Raw genomic sequence first — 16,018 nt, forward strand, 5'->3', positions numbered from 1 at the left:
CGTATCCTCCTAACGATCAAAAGCCCTAAAACATTGGTTTGAAATTCAGAAAAAAACTATAACGCCGTTAAGTCATTTTTAACGGGGGACCAACTTTTTTGAATTTGGGACCGCCGGGTGGCGATAAAACGAATAGGGATTATTATCTGCCAATACCATTTAATAGGGATTATTAAAATCCAATTTTCCAAAAAAAAACATGTATAAATTATTACGCATAGAAATACATAACTTATTCATGTAATTCGATTTGTGTAAATCGTTCGGGTTTTAAATTAACATAAAAACGTCTGATTATAATCGTCCAGGTCCGAGATGAGTTGTCAGTCGTCTGGCCAGACAGGAAGACTAGAAACACGTATGGAGGAAGGAAATGTTCTTTGACTTCAACGAGAAACGTAATTAATTTTTTTGGCCGGTATAGTAGCATTGGGACATTTGAAAGAAAGCCTAAGGGATTAAGCCCATGTTAGGGACACTTGTCTTAGAAGACGTCAAGTGGTCATGAATCTAAGTAATGCATGAGATATTAGTCAGACAAGGAGATCTCAGATATATGGGCATGACACTTAACATGGTAGATAGAACAACCCAATGGAGTGTAGCATTGTGGCGCATCACCTCTCTCTTATAAAGGGAAATTTCCAAATACGTTGTGAGACATTAATAATCAATCCAACTACTACTTTTTTAAGGTTGATTCCTATTGTTATCGTTGTGTTCGGACTCCTAATCCCAAGGTAGTCCATTAGGTTCATATTGTTTTGTTCTATTATTTACCATGAATATAATACAAGCATCCAACTTTCTTTAATTTACAATCGATATAACCATCGTGACAAAACAAACAGATTGTTTGTGATATCTAGTATTCGTAAAATTTTCATGTAACTGACACCTAACTAAAGTTGATAAATCAATGAAATTTGAAAAGTTTTGTGACATTTTTTTCCCCGAATTTAGAGTTTATTAGTGTTTCAATGATTACAACCGTTGCAATTTTGTTCAATAAAAAGACATGTCAAGTAGCTTAAATATGATGCATTTCTTGAGGTTGTTTTAGTTAAAGTTGAATCGCTCATAACTTAATGAGCCATAAATCCATTTATTGACATTATTTTCAAAATTAGCATACTTATTAAATTCAAGTAATTCTTAGTTAATGAACCAAATTGGGTGAGGTGATCTATCTAGAATCTAAACTTACTAAGGTGAGTTCATAGAGTTTTTAAAACTTGGAATTGTTTAGAACTCACCACCTGAATCATTAAGAGGGCTGAACGATTCAGAGGCTCTATTCAGTATGTTTATAAATCTGACAAGAAAATAGGCTTCATGAATGATTCAAAGTTTTTCTTTTAACAAACCAAACACACTTTGATGTTAAGCGATTTAGATGTAGCCTCTTAAGATATCGACTATTTTAAAGATAAATATATTATGAATTTATTACAAACAAACATATTGTCAAAGTTATTAAATCAATATTTAAATATGCATTTGAGTGACTTATTGCGTTAAACAAACCTATATGTGGTTGTATATTGAGACTCGATAGTTATAGCCCTTATATCGAAGCTACAAATGTATGCAAAGTTGTGTTAAGCTTGCAAGTTTAGAGTAATTTGAAATGGATGATGAGAGCTTAGTGAGACTAAAAAAACCAATTAAACAATAACGGTGCTGTTATTTTACGTGTTTTTATATGAAAAAGAAAACAGAAAGAAAGAAAAGAAAACATTAGTAACAGTCTTCATGACTACATTTTCACTTTTTATTTTTACTTAAAACTGTTAAACTACTACGCATGGTCTTCTTATGATTATATTTTGCAATCATACCAAGTTACCTTTTAAACCCTTTCGAACATGTCTTCTGTGCGATACTAATGTCAAGAAAAATAAACATCAACTTTGAAAACTAATTAAAATAGCCCAATAAATATTTTTAAAAGGACTTATTATATAAGAAGATTTATAAAATAACCCAATAAATATGTCGCTAGGAGCTAGCTGTTATACTTTCATATCCAAACACACCATGCTTGTTACTAAAAGTTTGGGAATTAAATATATAAGCAAGCATAAATGCATAATCCATTTTCGCATAATACAACAATACCATACATTTTACATAAGTTGGAAGCAAAAAAGCTACAGGTAACAACAAATAAACACATCTAACACCATAACATAACCCAGTATAGCATAACATAGCAAAATACATAGTAGTAATAATTTAGCTGATAACGACGACTTCATTAAAAGCCAAGAAAGGCACACTGCTTACGAGCATGTTCCGGTATGAGTTTAGCCACAAGTTCCAAAGATGCCCCTTTTAGTTCTGTTAATTTACCATCATCAGTTAAGTGTTGTCAACATAACATAACCTAATCTCACATGAAAACAAAGAAACCGATAACTAACAAACTAACTAACCTTGAGGCTTGAAATTAAAGAGAGGTGGCAAAGGGCGACCGTTAGGTAGACGAGTGTTTGGATCACGAAGCTCATTAAAGAATGGGTGGATACATGCCTCCAACTGTTGAGGACATTAAGTTATTTAATTATACCTTCCTTTATCATCTTCTGGTTGTATATAAATTGAGAAAGATACACTTACAGCGTTGCACCTCAAGTTAGGTGAATATTGGAGTAGTCTTGAAACAAGATCTACAGCTTCTGGTGGGGTCCGCTTGTGAAAAATCTATGTATGAAATGAAGTATTCATATATACATTTATATATATGTATGTACGTCAAATCAAATTACGGTTTAAAAGGGCAACTCACTTTGTGCCACGGGTGAGCTTTGATTTGTGGGAACTTAAATTCTGTGTAGTTTGGATTCATGCATTTGATTTCTTCACGGGTTGGTGTACCAAGGACCTACAAACACAGAAACTATCAATTACTGAAAATACATATATTTTTATTATTTTGTATTTAAAGGAAATGCATATAACTTACCTTAATTATCTCCACAAGTTGGTCAACTCCACTCTCACCTGGGAACAGAGGCTAGATAGTACGCACAATAAAAATGTAAATTATAATAGTAATGATGATGATGATGATATTAATAACAATAATAATAGTAATTAAAGATAGGGTGTTATTATCGGAAAGAACCTGTCCTAGAAGCAGTTCCGCAAGAACACAACCGACTGACCATACATCAATGGCAGTTGTGTATTCAGTTGCCCCGAAAATAAGTTCAGGTGCACGGTAATATCGAGAGCATATATATGATATATTTGGCTCACCTTTCACCTGTTGTAGACAAGGTAAAGTAAATAATATCAGTATGAATTAACAAAACAATTTTTTTGCAACTTTATACATTATACAAATTACACAAAGAATAACATTGCAATTTATTGCCATGCAAACGTATTACCAGAACTTTTGCACTTCCAAAGTCGCAGAGTTTGAGCTGGTGAGTATGAGGATTCACCAGAAGATTTTGAGGCTTAATGTCCCGGTGGCAGACACCAATTGCATGAATATATGCTAGTGCTCTGAAAATCTGGATTTATAATATAATTATGAGTTCAAAAAGGAAATAAACGCATGAATAGAAAATGAATGTAACATACCTGATAGGTGTACAGTTTGACATAAATCATGGGCATCCTTAGATTTGCCTTGCTATAATGTCGTGCTACACGGTAAGCAGTCTCGGGGACATATTCTAAAACTAAATTTAGATAAAGCTCATCTTTGTCTGTAGTTGAAAAGAAGCAGTGTTTAAGTGAGACAACATTGGGGTGATCAAGAAGACGCATTGTTTGCAATTCCCGATTTTTGTATCTTTTATCCTGCAATACTTTTTTTATTGCAACAGCTTCTCCAGTTTCCAAACATTTAGCCTGCAGACATCAAAGATTTTCAGTCAACCCAGTCCGACTCTTTTTGACCCATAGAATAAATGGTTCATTTACACCAATCCTCAAATTGAGAGATGTCTCTTAAAGTATTACCTGAAACACAATTCCAAAAGAACCCTGGCCCACCACACGCTCTGCCATATAGCTTATTGTCTGAAAGAACAGTCAAATAAGTTTAAAAAAAATCAGAAAGGCATTAAACAACAAATGGAATAAAGTAACAATTATGGTAGTTACCTGTTTGGGTTGGCCATTTCTTCCTCCAATAGTAGTAACAATAATGTGACCAGTTTCAGTGCCATTTCCATCCACCAAAGTTGCTTCCATTTCCTACAAGAGGCTAGTTTATGTGAAAACTGTAGTAGAGATGCATCCAAAGAAGATCAAAGTATAATAAAGAAGCATATTATGCTAAAGATACCAAGAGGCAAGAACAACAACCTTTTCTACCTTTTCATCTCTAATTTTCATTTCATTAATTTCCTCAGGCAATTTGTCAACAAACATTGAATCATCATCAACCTTTTCAACTGTTGGTGGAGCCATTCCAACAGAAGCCATAATTGTGGTAGACCGAGTAATGTAGTTTTATCACTTAAGCACCACTCATGCAAACAGACATCTGTATAACAAAACCAATATGGTACATGAGATATGGTACATCTACTTCAAAACCATATTATGGTACATGAACCATGGTGCAATGTGTGATATTTAAACATTCTCAATGAAAATAGTATATGAAACCTTCTAGCTTTTTGGATTCCGTTCCTTAAAGTTATTTTGGGTCTATAAACCAAACTCAATTAGTAATACCCCCATTAAATAAACACACACACACACACACATTTCCGAATAAGATCACACTATGTTATCTAATAGTGATAGCAAAGTTACACACTACTTACACTAAAGTGGCTTTTGCATAAGTCAAATATTGCTAAACAGTTGTATTGTCATGTCTGGAGTTTTAGTTGATAAGTACTGATAATAAGAATCATCTAGTTTGATTTTGCACTCTACTAGACTCCTGCAGTTAAATATGAATAATATATGCTTACACTCTTACAGTAAATTACTAATTGTTACTAAAATATATTGCTTTGGAACATGCAACGTGACAGTTGACACATGTCCAGGACACGATGCATGATGACTACTGTGAAACAAAACAATGGCTGGATTCATGCAAAGTGGTTATCCGCATCTCATTGACTCATTTCATCAATGGTACAATACTTTGCATGGAATAGTTGAACCAAAGGTGCTAAAGACCACATGTCAGATAAATAATAAAAGAAAATGGTAAAGTGGTTGACTAGGCAAGACATTAATATTTTTTTGGCAGCAGCATCTAACCCAGGATGTCGCCTGTAACCTTGAGCACAAGTTCTCTAATGGGACCCGCAAAAATCTCGCAGTCATCAAAACAAATAATGATATGTCCTAAGGTAATATCTAGAGCACCATGAAAAAAAAATTAACTGGTACCTAGTGCCAAAGGAACTGTTTCACTAAATGGTATTGCTGGCTGTAATGCTTCTTTCATCTCATTTTACATATGTAATCTTAGGAAATACCTAATAATCCCCTAATTCCTATACGATTAGACACTTCAGCCGCTTTTTGTACATATTGTTACACTACCATATTTCAGACTAACACTACATCACTAATATAATCCAGCTGCCTAAGGAATCCAATCTTTTTATGCACACAAAATTTCTACCACATAAACATCTAAGAACTCATCAAGTATATATATGTTCATTAGATTGTCTAAATCACAAGTACTTAAAGTTTTAGCTATCATGTTTGTATATTTAAACTGTTCATTTCTAGCTCATGTAATCTTATCCAAACATATACTAATTCTTATAAATATCTAGCTAGCTTCTGAAGCTTGAAGACCTAAATTCCAAACAGCAACAATAAGTAAACCCTATGACAGCAATTGAAGGTAACATGATCACATAAAACAACTATCTCAATTCAAGAGGCAGATAATAATTAGTATACGCACCTAAAAACAGCTCGGAATATGCAGAACGCCGATCAAATTCTACACCAGACCAGAAAATAAAACCCTAAAAATTGATTATGACGCTTCAGAGACAAGTTTTGACTCAATTATGACTCTGTATCAGTAATCTAATTACTATTATTATTATTATTATTATTATTATTTTTATTACTTTCACAACTGTGATTTGTTGCAAGACGGACTTGAAATGAGTTTATGAAATATGATTTGGGGAGAGTTTAGAGGTCCGTAAGTGTATATAATATACATACATACTGATCACGTGGAAGTTGTTGAGTGGTTTAAATAAATGTTGCAGTTGGTTATGTCGTAGCCGTTCATCTGGTTGAAACGAGTTTGGATGATTTTTTTTTTGCTGACTTTAAGAGTTTGGCTTGAATGTTTTTCTCGGAAAACCATACCGCCGGCTGCCATTTGACAGTCGTTGTGTCACCACAAGAGCAGAACTCTCTGACGTAAGTGCGTAACACACGATGTGACGAAACTAGGGTGCGCTCGGGAGTCAAAAAACCAGGGTGGACTAGTAGCAAGGACTAGTGAATAATACGTTAGCTTTTAAATCTTTAAATCAAATTATTAATATTAATAACGATGATTGGGTGATTGGATCAGTAAAGACAAGTAACATCAAAGTATTAATGGAGATGATAGTAACATGTTTTTTGTTTTCATAGATATGAATAATCATTCCAAAACCTTTCATTTGTTTCAACTTGAATAATAATTACATTATTGATTAGAAAAGAAGATAAAGAAGTTAGATAAAAGTTTTATAAGATCAAGCCCAATACTAAATTTATAAAGATAAAGGGTATATACGATAAAATATGTCCTTGTTTTTCTGAACAAAAAAGATAATGTGAGTACCGAGAGTCAAACTTCATATAATTAACGTTTTTATATTTGTTATAAATCAAAATATATAAATTCTATAGCTAACGGACTATTACATACAAATTTTAAAACAAAATGATTTATTTGAAAAAAAGTTTTTCAAGGGATATGCCTAAACCGAAATTTAGCTCAAAATAGTTCAAAATTGTTATTTCATGTGTATAGAATTCTTAGACACATAGAAAAACGTTAACATCGTGCATGACAAATAAGATATAGATGATCCATGAGAAAGAAGTGCAATACGGATTCAGGTTTCTCATTCAAGTTTTATTATGTCTTAAAACCTCATGCAATTTTTACTTTTAAGTAATATTTGCTCTATATATTTTTTATTCTTAGGATTTGTTATGTTTTTTAATTTAATAAAATTTTATTTAGATTTTAAACTTATATTCTTAAAAATATATTAAAAGCCTAGAAGTAGATATAAAGGGAGATTAAATAATTTATTTTTTAACTGGGCCCATAACCAAGTTTGTTCCATGTCTAAATCCATGGACCTATCATGCCCGGACACCACCCCACAACGATGGCTAGGCCGCCACCTCATCTCCGTTCATTCAGACTTTGGTCGGACCTTCCCGTTGTACATGCTCTAAGGAAGAGATCAAGAGAATAAGGTTTGGAGGTACCCATGTTGACATATTCTAAGAAAATAGTTTTACATTAAGTTACGAAGAAACAAACGGGAAAGAAAATCATTGATTTCTAAAGTACCATGTCATGTGTATGTTGGGTATTAAAAACCATCCAGTGTATGGTTCTTTAAAGTTGTTATTTCCAGCTAAATTCATGTGTAGATTTTTAAATAATACTGTATTTTTTATATATCCATGTATATGCTCTAAAACTACACTCATACTTTTATATCTTCATAAGTTTTCAGCCAATCTAAACAAAAGAAATGATTCGAGTGTAGTATAATTACAACAATGCCCTCACCCGTATCAAGATTTTCCAAATCCAGTAGCTGCTTTCCATCTTTTGCGCGTTTCTACACTTTCGGGTCTCACCAGTCCGGTCCTATCCTCATATTTTTGTTCCAATGCCTGTTGAGTATCATCAAAACAATCAACCAACATCCTTAGGAAATAATGCTGATATTGAAAGAGAGAAAGAATTGTTGTTGTCCTAATCCGACCCGACCTATTTTGACCCGTACCCATTTAGACCAGTTACGCAACCCACTTATTTCCACTTCTGACAATGTAAATATCAAGTAAATAACAATATTAACTCACTAGTAGTTCGGCACGGATACTATCAACAACTTCTGCTGTCATTCTGTCAAAGAAAATTATTCCCTGTAGATCATCGAAACAATCAACCAACATCCTTAGATAAGTTCAGAAACTAAAGTCGTAAAAATGGTTATGATATATGATTATTTTCAAACGGTTAAAAACTGTCTTTGTTGGTTGTAGTCCAATTACAAGTAATAGGTATTGATTAACTTGCCTCCAAATGATCAAACTCGTGTTGGAAAACTCGTGAGGGGAGACGTGACAAGCTAACTGAAAACTTTGCACCAGTAATGTCTTGTGCATCAACCTTAACAGCTTCTGGCCTCTGCAGAGTCAAAGTCAAAGTGCAGTCACAAAGGTGTGCAACAAAGATTATGGTAAATTTATAACCAGTTTAAAATAATCATATGAAGTAGAAAAAATTGTAGATGTTATTACCACCACATCAGCATTGATCCCTGGAAAGGATAAGCAGCCTTCTGTAAATGGGGCCAACTTTTTAGAATATTTGACGAGCCGTGGGTTTACAAGAACAATCTCCTCTCCTTCACCTCGTTCACCAGCTGGATTAAACACCATAAGTTGAACATTAACTCCAACTTGGGGTGCTGAGAGCCCAATGCCATCGGTTCTGTGGACAGATAAGCATTGTTACAATCACAAGGTTTGCCATAATCTATATATCTAATAAGTGAAGCTAAAAGCTTTGAGGCATTTTGGTGCCACGTGGCATGGAATTGGAGTATTGGACACTCAACGAGATGAGAAACCGTAAACATTTTTTACGCAATAAAAATCAAACTAAACCAACTTTCTTGTGAGTTCTAATAAATCAAACTAAATCAAACTAAACCTTAATTAGATTACATCTGGATCATCCTAAACTTAATATATGAACGCATATCATCTAGCCTTCTACCTCATTACTTACACAAAAAAGATGCTCCAAATCACATTCTTTTTCTGGCAAAATGTTAACCTAAAGAGCATAGAACACAGTCGCCAGAAAGAGTTGAACAGATGCTACAAAGACACATTATATCAATAATATAATTCTTGGCATTACCTAAAGTTCACTCCTCTAACGATAAAACACGCTTCACAAATTGCAAAAACCGTCCCCAAACGCAAATTATTATGAAATCAGCAACTAACAGTGAACAGTCCAGCACATAAAACATGAGCAAATACAACACTGCAGGGAAAGAAAACTTACTTGTACATTACATCAAACATCTCGTCTACTAGCTTCTTCAAGTTTCATCAAATGTAACAATACGCTTGTTCTTTGCCCTCAATATAGGGTCCGGATACATCACAATTTGGAGTGGAGCTTCAAATTGCATATCAGCCGCTGAAATGACAATCATAGTCATAATGAACTTATACACAGTCTGGAAATAATATGCTATGACGTGTAAGAATAAATATATGGATATGTATATTTATGTATGGCCTACATGATCATTTATATTATAATAGATCAAAGTTAATTAATTATACCTTATTATTATTAGCTAGGTAATTGTTGATGGACCAAATTACCCTTTCTTGCTAATCAAGGGTTTCCCCTTGGGTGTATATAAATAAAAATATATGGAGAGACTAAACTGTCTGTAAGCTGATTTCATCTGTTTTTATGTCTGCAGCTGAAGATGTGGTCTGAAGCTCTGTAAGCTGAAAAAATAAGACTGTTTGTTTTTATAAGTTGATACTGTCTGCATAAACTGAAAATATGTAAATTATCAAACTTATCTCACTGGATAGAAGTTATTTAACATTCAAGTTACATAAAATTAGCAGAAGATGAACAGAAGAAGAACAAAATTGATGTTTGAGAGAGAAACTGAACGGATTGTATGAATCACGATAAAACTTCTCGACTCTTTCAATTTATATAAGCAGACCAAATCAGCCCAAAACACAACCACCAGAACGAGGTGGTCGAACGGCGGTGGTCGAACGGTTTAATGATGAAGCAGCGGGGGGTCGACGGAGGTGGTCGAACGGTGGTTATGGCGGCGGTATGGCAACCGAACCAAGGGAGAGAGCAGGAGGCGGTATGGCGGTGGTTATGGCGACCGGAACCAAGGGAGAGAGGAAGAGAAGGAGTGTACCTGGAGGAGCAGAGGCGGTGGCGATGGCTGCCGGCGAGTGGAGGAGCGACGGAGGCGGTGGCTAGGGTTGGAAGGGCTGGACGACCGGTTGTGGAGGATGAAGACGTTTGAAGCATGTTTCAATAGCTTTTGTTTTAAGAAGTTATAAGCTGTTTGCAGATCTTATTCTTTTAAAAAAACAAACTGTCTTCACAGCTGATTGTCTGCGCGCCTGCAGACATTACTCTCCTGAAGATGTTTGAAGCAAAAACAAACATCACCTAATTAACATCATTGAACATAACCCTAAACCTCACATAACAATTTCGTGACCCTCTCTCCCTCTATATTATTCGGTTTCTTAAGAACCCTAATCCCCATCACTAATATACATCCTAAAGGGGAACCCGACCAAGCTGACTGTCATGTCGTCTGGATCGTTCTCATCAGCTGTGGCCTCTCTTTCTGTTGTGACAGGTATGTTTTAGTTGTAGGTTTATCATAATATCTATGTTTTCTATTATATATATGAAGAACTGACCAACATGACGTATTACCATATTGGTTAGAACTAGGGGCACGGTTCAGTTTGGGTTGGTTTTGAGCTAAAACCAAAACTTCGATTTTTGAGTTTTTAAAAAACCGACCCGTTTCGGGTCTTTCGCATCCATTAAAATTCCTATAAATTATTTAAAACAAAAGGTTAAAATCTATAAATTCGGTTCGGCCGGTTTTTTCGGTTTTTATTATATGCAAAACCTTAACCGACTCGGTTTTTACAAAAACAAAACTAAACCATTGTTTTTGTTTCAGAACCTTCGATTACGAGTTCGGTTTCATAAATTCCAACCCCCCCCCCCCCCCTAATATTCGGAATCCCCAAAACATAATAATAATAATAACAACAAAAATTAAGAAGAAAACTTACGTGAAGCTACTTCCTCCTCCTCCTCTTGGTTTTTTTGTAATAATAATCCTCCTCGTTTGGGCTGAGCTTGAACGGTCATGGGCGGAGGAGGTTTGTATTGGTAATTCGAAGAGAAAATGGACCGTCGGTCGGACGAATTGGCTGGCCGGAAGGTTGCCGAGATAATATCACGCCGGTGGCTAGTGGTAGTGAAGGTAGCATGAGAAAGAGTAGAGTTCGCATACGCCATTGCTACACTCTCCTTTGGTTGTCGAATGAATATATCAGCCAAATAGGAAGTTATTATTATCAAACTGATTGCTAAAGAGTCCTTTTAAGTTTCTTTCTTACATTTAAATCCTTTTTGTTGAGATTTCAATCGTGGTATTTACATATATCCCATCTCTAACTTCTCTTGTTACGTATTTCTCCAATGCTAAACATTTAATTACATATTTTCTCTCCATAAACCATAAACCACATGCCGTTACATATCTCCCAATTTCATTAAAATTAACTAACTAAATGACAATGTTACCCTTAATAAACTAATTTACATATATCCTCTTTCTTAATAGTAAGAAACTAAGAATTACATATATCCCAAATTTAAACCCAAATTGAATCGGTTTTAAGACAATCATATCGAAGTTTTATTTTGTACTTAGAAAATACTTAGACACTAGCATTTTCGATTGTTGGTGTTAACGAGTGGATTCCCATAAGATCCATGGTTTCACATCTTTCATGATGTGAAAAAAACAAAACAAATAATTGTTAAGCTTTCACGCATAATTAAAGTATCTAAAACACAATCTATTGATAATTTAGTAATTTGGCTTCACTTTAAAATGAGTTGATTGTGGTTCTGTAGTGATTGTGAAAATAAACTAGTATATGAATGTAATTGAGTGAAATCAAAATAAAAAAATAAAGTTGCAGCTCCTTTAACAAATGGATAGAGTACAAATAAAATTGAGTATATAGATATATATAGATAGATAGATTGATATAAACATATATATCCAAATTATACAATAAAATTAGTGTTTGGGCTCACTCTATATATAAAGCCAGAAAGGAACGACCGTTGGTGTGTTCTTCCGAAGGAAGCACAGACGCGGGAGGAAGCTAGCGCGAACGCTGGAGGAAGCCGCGTGATCTTCGGAGGAAGTGTGACGGCGTGAATGATGCAACCGGAACCGGAATTGGCGATTGTTGTGTTGTTCGTTCTCTGAGGGGGTGTTTGGAATTGCTTATATTGTGAGAGGAAAAATTTCATAAGTTACACTTTTGTAATTTATTAACTTAAAGAAAAGTTATAAAGAGGTAAAATAAGGAATCCCAAACACCCCTTTTGAATATGGAAGAAACGATTGAGTTCTTTTTTACTTGTTACTGTTGGTTGAAAAAGGACAGGTATTGTAAATTAAAAAGGGTAATAGGGTAATTGTACTAATAGGGGTGCAAACGAGCCGAGCCGAGCCCGAGCTCGACTAGACTCGAGCTCGGCTCGTTTAACTTACACAGAGCTCGAGCTCAAGCTCGGCTCATTTCGAGCTCTATTTCCAAAGCTCGAGCTCGGCTCGTGAGTAGATTTTCAAGCTCGAGCTCGGCTCGGGCTCGGCTCGTTTACCATTTATTAGTTATTTTTTAAATAATATAATTATTTTTATATATTATTTCCTATTATACTTTTTAATATAAAATAATATATATATATATATATTATTTAGTTATTTTTATTTATTTTTTATAACAATATATATATATATTAATAATTATTAAATATATATTTTAAAAAATTATATAAATGGCAGGCTCGTTTAGGCTCGCGAGCTGGCTCGAGCTCGATAGGCGAAGCTCGGGCTCGGGCTCCTTTATTAAACGAGCTTACTTTTAGGCTTGAGCTCGGGCTCGGGCTCGATTAAGCTCGGCTCGTTCGAGCTTTTTAACGAGCCGATCCCGAGTAGCTCGCGAGCAGCTCGGCTCGTTTGCACCCCTTTTGTACACTAAAAGGGAAAATATGTAATTAAATGTTTAAGATTGAGGAAATATGTAATTAGCTAATTTAGAAAGGGTATATATGTAAAAATCATTTTTCAATATTTTTGAGGCGAAACTCCTAACCAATGAGGATTCTAAGGGGGTAGCACCCTTGATAGTAAAGGTCCAGCATGCGGCAACCCCTGACTAGGCCGAGCATTTTGACTATTATCGTTAGTTAAAAATTCATCGAAAAATGAATTGATGGATTTTTTCCACACATAAATCCTAAGACAAAGTAGGCGGATTTTTAATTGAATTTGAAATTTAAATTGGATAACTATAACCGACATTTTACAAACACGTATCCCGTTTATACAACATGGTCGTATTTTTGGTTGCACACCGGTTTAGACTTCATTCTAAAATTACATACAAAGTTCTTGTCTCGTATTGGTTTTATGTGTTTTTTTAACGACAAAGTTATACCTATACATTGCATTTGCAAAGTTTTGAATACAAAATCTCACATTTGTAAGGGCTAAGACACACCATACTACTAGACCGGCTGGTCATGGGTAAGTCTTAGTTTTATCCGATTAAGTATTTGAAGTCAAAATTTAAATATCAAATTATCACACGACTTTTAAATTATTCAGGCTTTGATCACAAATTTCCCCAACAAAATTGTTACATATACGCTCTCGTGTAACAGTATAATTTTGGGTATTTTACATATTTGTTTAAGCACGACAAACAACACTTTGTCTATATTGTTATCGATGATAATAAAAGTAATACACTATGGTAGGTAATAAGAAAAACCATGTAAACTACACCAAATTTTTAAGCATGTGTCCATATCCAAAGTGGATACAAATATTTAGAGGTTGGTCCAATTAGAATGGTGATATTGACTGATTGGCATATCTCGCTTCAAAAATCTTTATACTATTAAAGCATCTACAACGAGGTGTTAAACCTAAGGTTTGGATCTGCGTGACATATCAAGGACTTGGTTGTTACAAACTTCTTTGTTGTGAAACAAAGTCCATGGGCCAAAGTTTGTTCCTGCAAACTAGCGAGGTGAACAACATTTCCTCTCTCCATCTCATATACACATATAGATATATTATATACATATATGTTATATATTATTTTAATGATATATGTTTGTTGCTATGGAATAAATAAGATTTTTGAGAAAAATTTAGAATCTGATGTGAAACTGATGTGACAATTTGTATAAGTTTGTTGTTGTAGATGCTCTTACAAAGAAACACATCCTAGTATCCTACACATTTGGGTCAGCTTGGCCCTTAAAAAAAGAGTGGTTGATTAAGAAAAAAAATTTATTGGGTGATTCATGATACATTTTGCAAATCAAGCGATATCTGTCTTTTGACTCCAAACATGGAGATTTTTTATTTTTTTAATCTCCTAAGCCATCAATACTATGATAACAAACTTTAGTACGTAAAACACAACATTGACATGGCTCATCATAGTCTTAAATTCCAATTCCAACTATTAAATTAGCCAATCCTACTATATTAGACCATGTGTTATGGTAAGGCGAGGGGCGTCACTCCCTGCCTCCTCAGTTTATTTAAGTGTTTAAACCTCTCAACATAAATGAACGAGTATCAAACCCATCTTCAATTCCTTGGAGCGCTAGTGTAATAAAGAGCAAAGGGACTCAAGATGGTGTGACCACAATTAAACTCAACACATGAGAATAAACCTTTTTAATCCAACTAATATATTTATGTAACCAAAATGATTATAAAGTTGGCTAGTTAAAGTCTTCACTCTTTCCACTACACTAACAGCAAGCAATTTATAGCGATGCTTGATAGCCACCCCATTACTTCCAAATAATGTTTTTAAATTGATAAACATCATATACATATTGGTTTCTTAAGAATGCTATAAACCTTAAATTTTTTCATTTCGCCGACAAAGTTGATGAGTAGCCCGGGCTACCCGTAAACTCCACCTAAATCCGCCCTTGACTACACATGATTTGTGGGGTAGTTAGTTAATACCCAACCACCTACATGACAGTGACGTGACATCAATTTTGATTAACTAACCATCATTCATGACACATAGTCTTATTGGGCTTATTAATCATTATAAAACAAACATAATATACATCATGTATTAAGCAAATATATATAGTTCTTTTAACACCCCTTCCCATCCTGATAATCACATCTCAATATTATTTTTAAATCTTCACAAATCACAATTCCCTAGCATCCAAATATCCAATTGACCCCATTTGTCGCCTTAATCGACTAACGCTTTGTTTTGAAGCTAGCAGAAAAAGGACAATACTAGTTTTTTCTCCAAGCTTTCCATAAGGTGGCATTTTCTTGGAAATAATATGAAAGAGAGTTAGTTCTTAATATTTTTCCTATCTATATTTTTACAATTGCAAATTACTGTGTGAAAAAATATGTTATTTTAAATCAGCTATATCACAATTATGAATCCAAATATTTTCAGGTTTAATAAAAAATCTAAAGTGAAATTCAAGCAATAAATGTTTCTGCCATTCATTTATCTTGTCTTCAAAATATCCAAAAGAATGGTTGGTTATTTGCAAGACGTGAAATCCGAAATAAGAAACTACCTGTATGTGGATGTAATAACAGAATGAGTCGTATAAGCTAACAGAATGTGTTAAGAAATATTTCATAATGAGTCCCACTTATGTTTACCTTGCTCTGTCTTCAATTGACCTTTTGGTCCAATGACACGAGATGATGGTTCAGGCTTAGGATCTTTATGGTCTCATGTTCGAAACCTAATCTCGAGTTTTTTTTCCTTCTCACAACAGTGTCTTATTTTCCTCTTTGATAAAAAAACATGGACGGTTGAAATCCGGTCTACTCCACAAACATTGGAACGTTTTAAAAAAAAAATATTATACATATGAAGGGGTATG

The 16,018-nt window shown here is 34.3% G+C and overlaps 1 protein-coding gene and 1 pseudogene across 2 annotated transcripts; both read right to left on the minus strand.

The window, feature by feature from the left end:
* Positions 1 to 2,107: 2,107 nt before the first annotated feature.
* LOC143613367 (shaggy-related protein kinase epsilon-like) lies at positions 2,108 to 4,479 on the minus strand. The gene is made up of 11 exons (XM_077087090.1): positions 4,330 to 4,479; positions 4,126 to 4,218; positions 3,982 to 4,041; positions 3,598 to 3,870; positions 3,399 to 3,527; positions 3,131 to 3,271; positions 2,969 to 3,019; positions 2,792 to 2,887; positions 2,623 to 2,706; positions 2,439 to 2,541; positions 2,108 to 2,343 (listed from the first exon to the last, which is right to left on the minus strand). Exons 1-11 carry the CDS (start codon positions 4,447 to 4,449, stop codon positions 2,261 to 2,263), a joined length of 1,233 nt encoding a protein of 410 aa, XP_076943205.1. The 5' UTR covers positions 4,450 to 4,479; the 3' UTR covers positions 2,108 to 2,260.
* A 3,074-nt stretch (positions 4,480 to 7,553) lies between these two features.
* LOC143613364 (peptide deformylase 1B, chloroplastic/mitochondrial-like) lies at positions 7,554 to 11,334 on the minus strand (annotated as a pseudogene). The gene is made up of 6 exons (XR_013150105.1): positions 11,098 to 11,334; positions 9,290 to 9,427; positions 8,512 to 8,704; positions 8,288 to 8,398; positions 8,071 to 8,133; positions 7,554 to 7,878 (listed from the first exon to the last, which is right to left on the minus strand). The product of XR_013150105.1 is annotated as a peptide deformylase 1B, chloroplastic/mitochondrial-like (transcript).
* Positions 11,335 to 16,018: the final 4,684 nt, after the last annotated feature.

This window comes from Bidens hawaiensis, unplaced genomic scaffold (genome assembly GCF_021521415.1).
Source record: "Bidens hawaiensis isolate Kalapana, Puna unplaced genomic scaffold, B.hawaiensis_p1.1 tig00037193_1, whole genome shotgun sequence".
NCBI lineage: Eukaryota > Viridiplantae > Streptophyta > Magnoliopsida > Asterales > Asteraceae > Bidens > Bidens hawaiensis.

Excerpts from the sequence above, each read along its gene's own strand:
- LOC143613367 (XM_077087090.1), bottom strand. The coding sequence starts at position 4,449 with ATGGCTTCTGTTGGAATGGCTCCACCAACAGTTGAAAAGGTTGATGAT. Across the intron at positions 4,042-4,125 it reads GAAATGGCCAACCCAAACAG|ACAATAAGCTATATGGCAGA; the intron begins GTAACTACCATA and ends CTGTTCTTTCAG. Across the intron at positions 2,707-2,791 it reads AAGCTCACCCGTGGCACAAA|ATTTTTCACAAGCGGACCCC; the intron begins GTGAGTTGCCCT and ends TTTCATACATAG.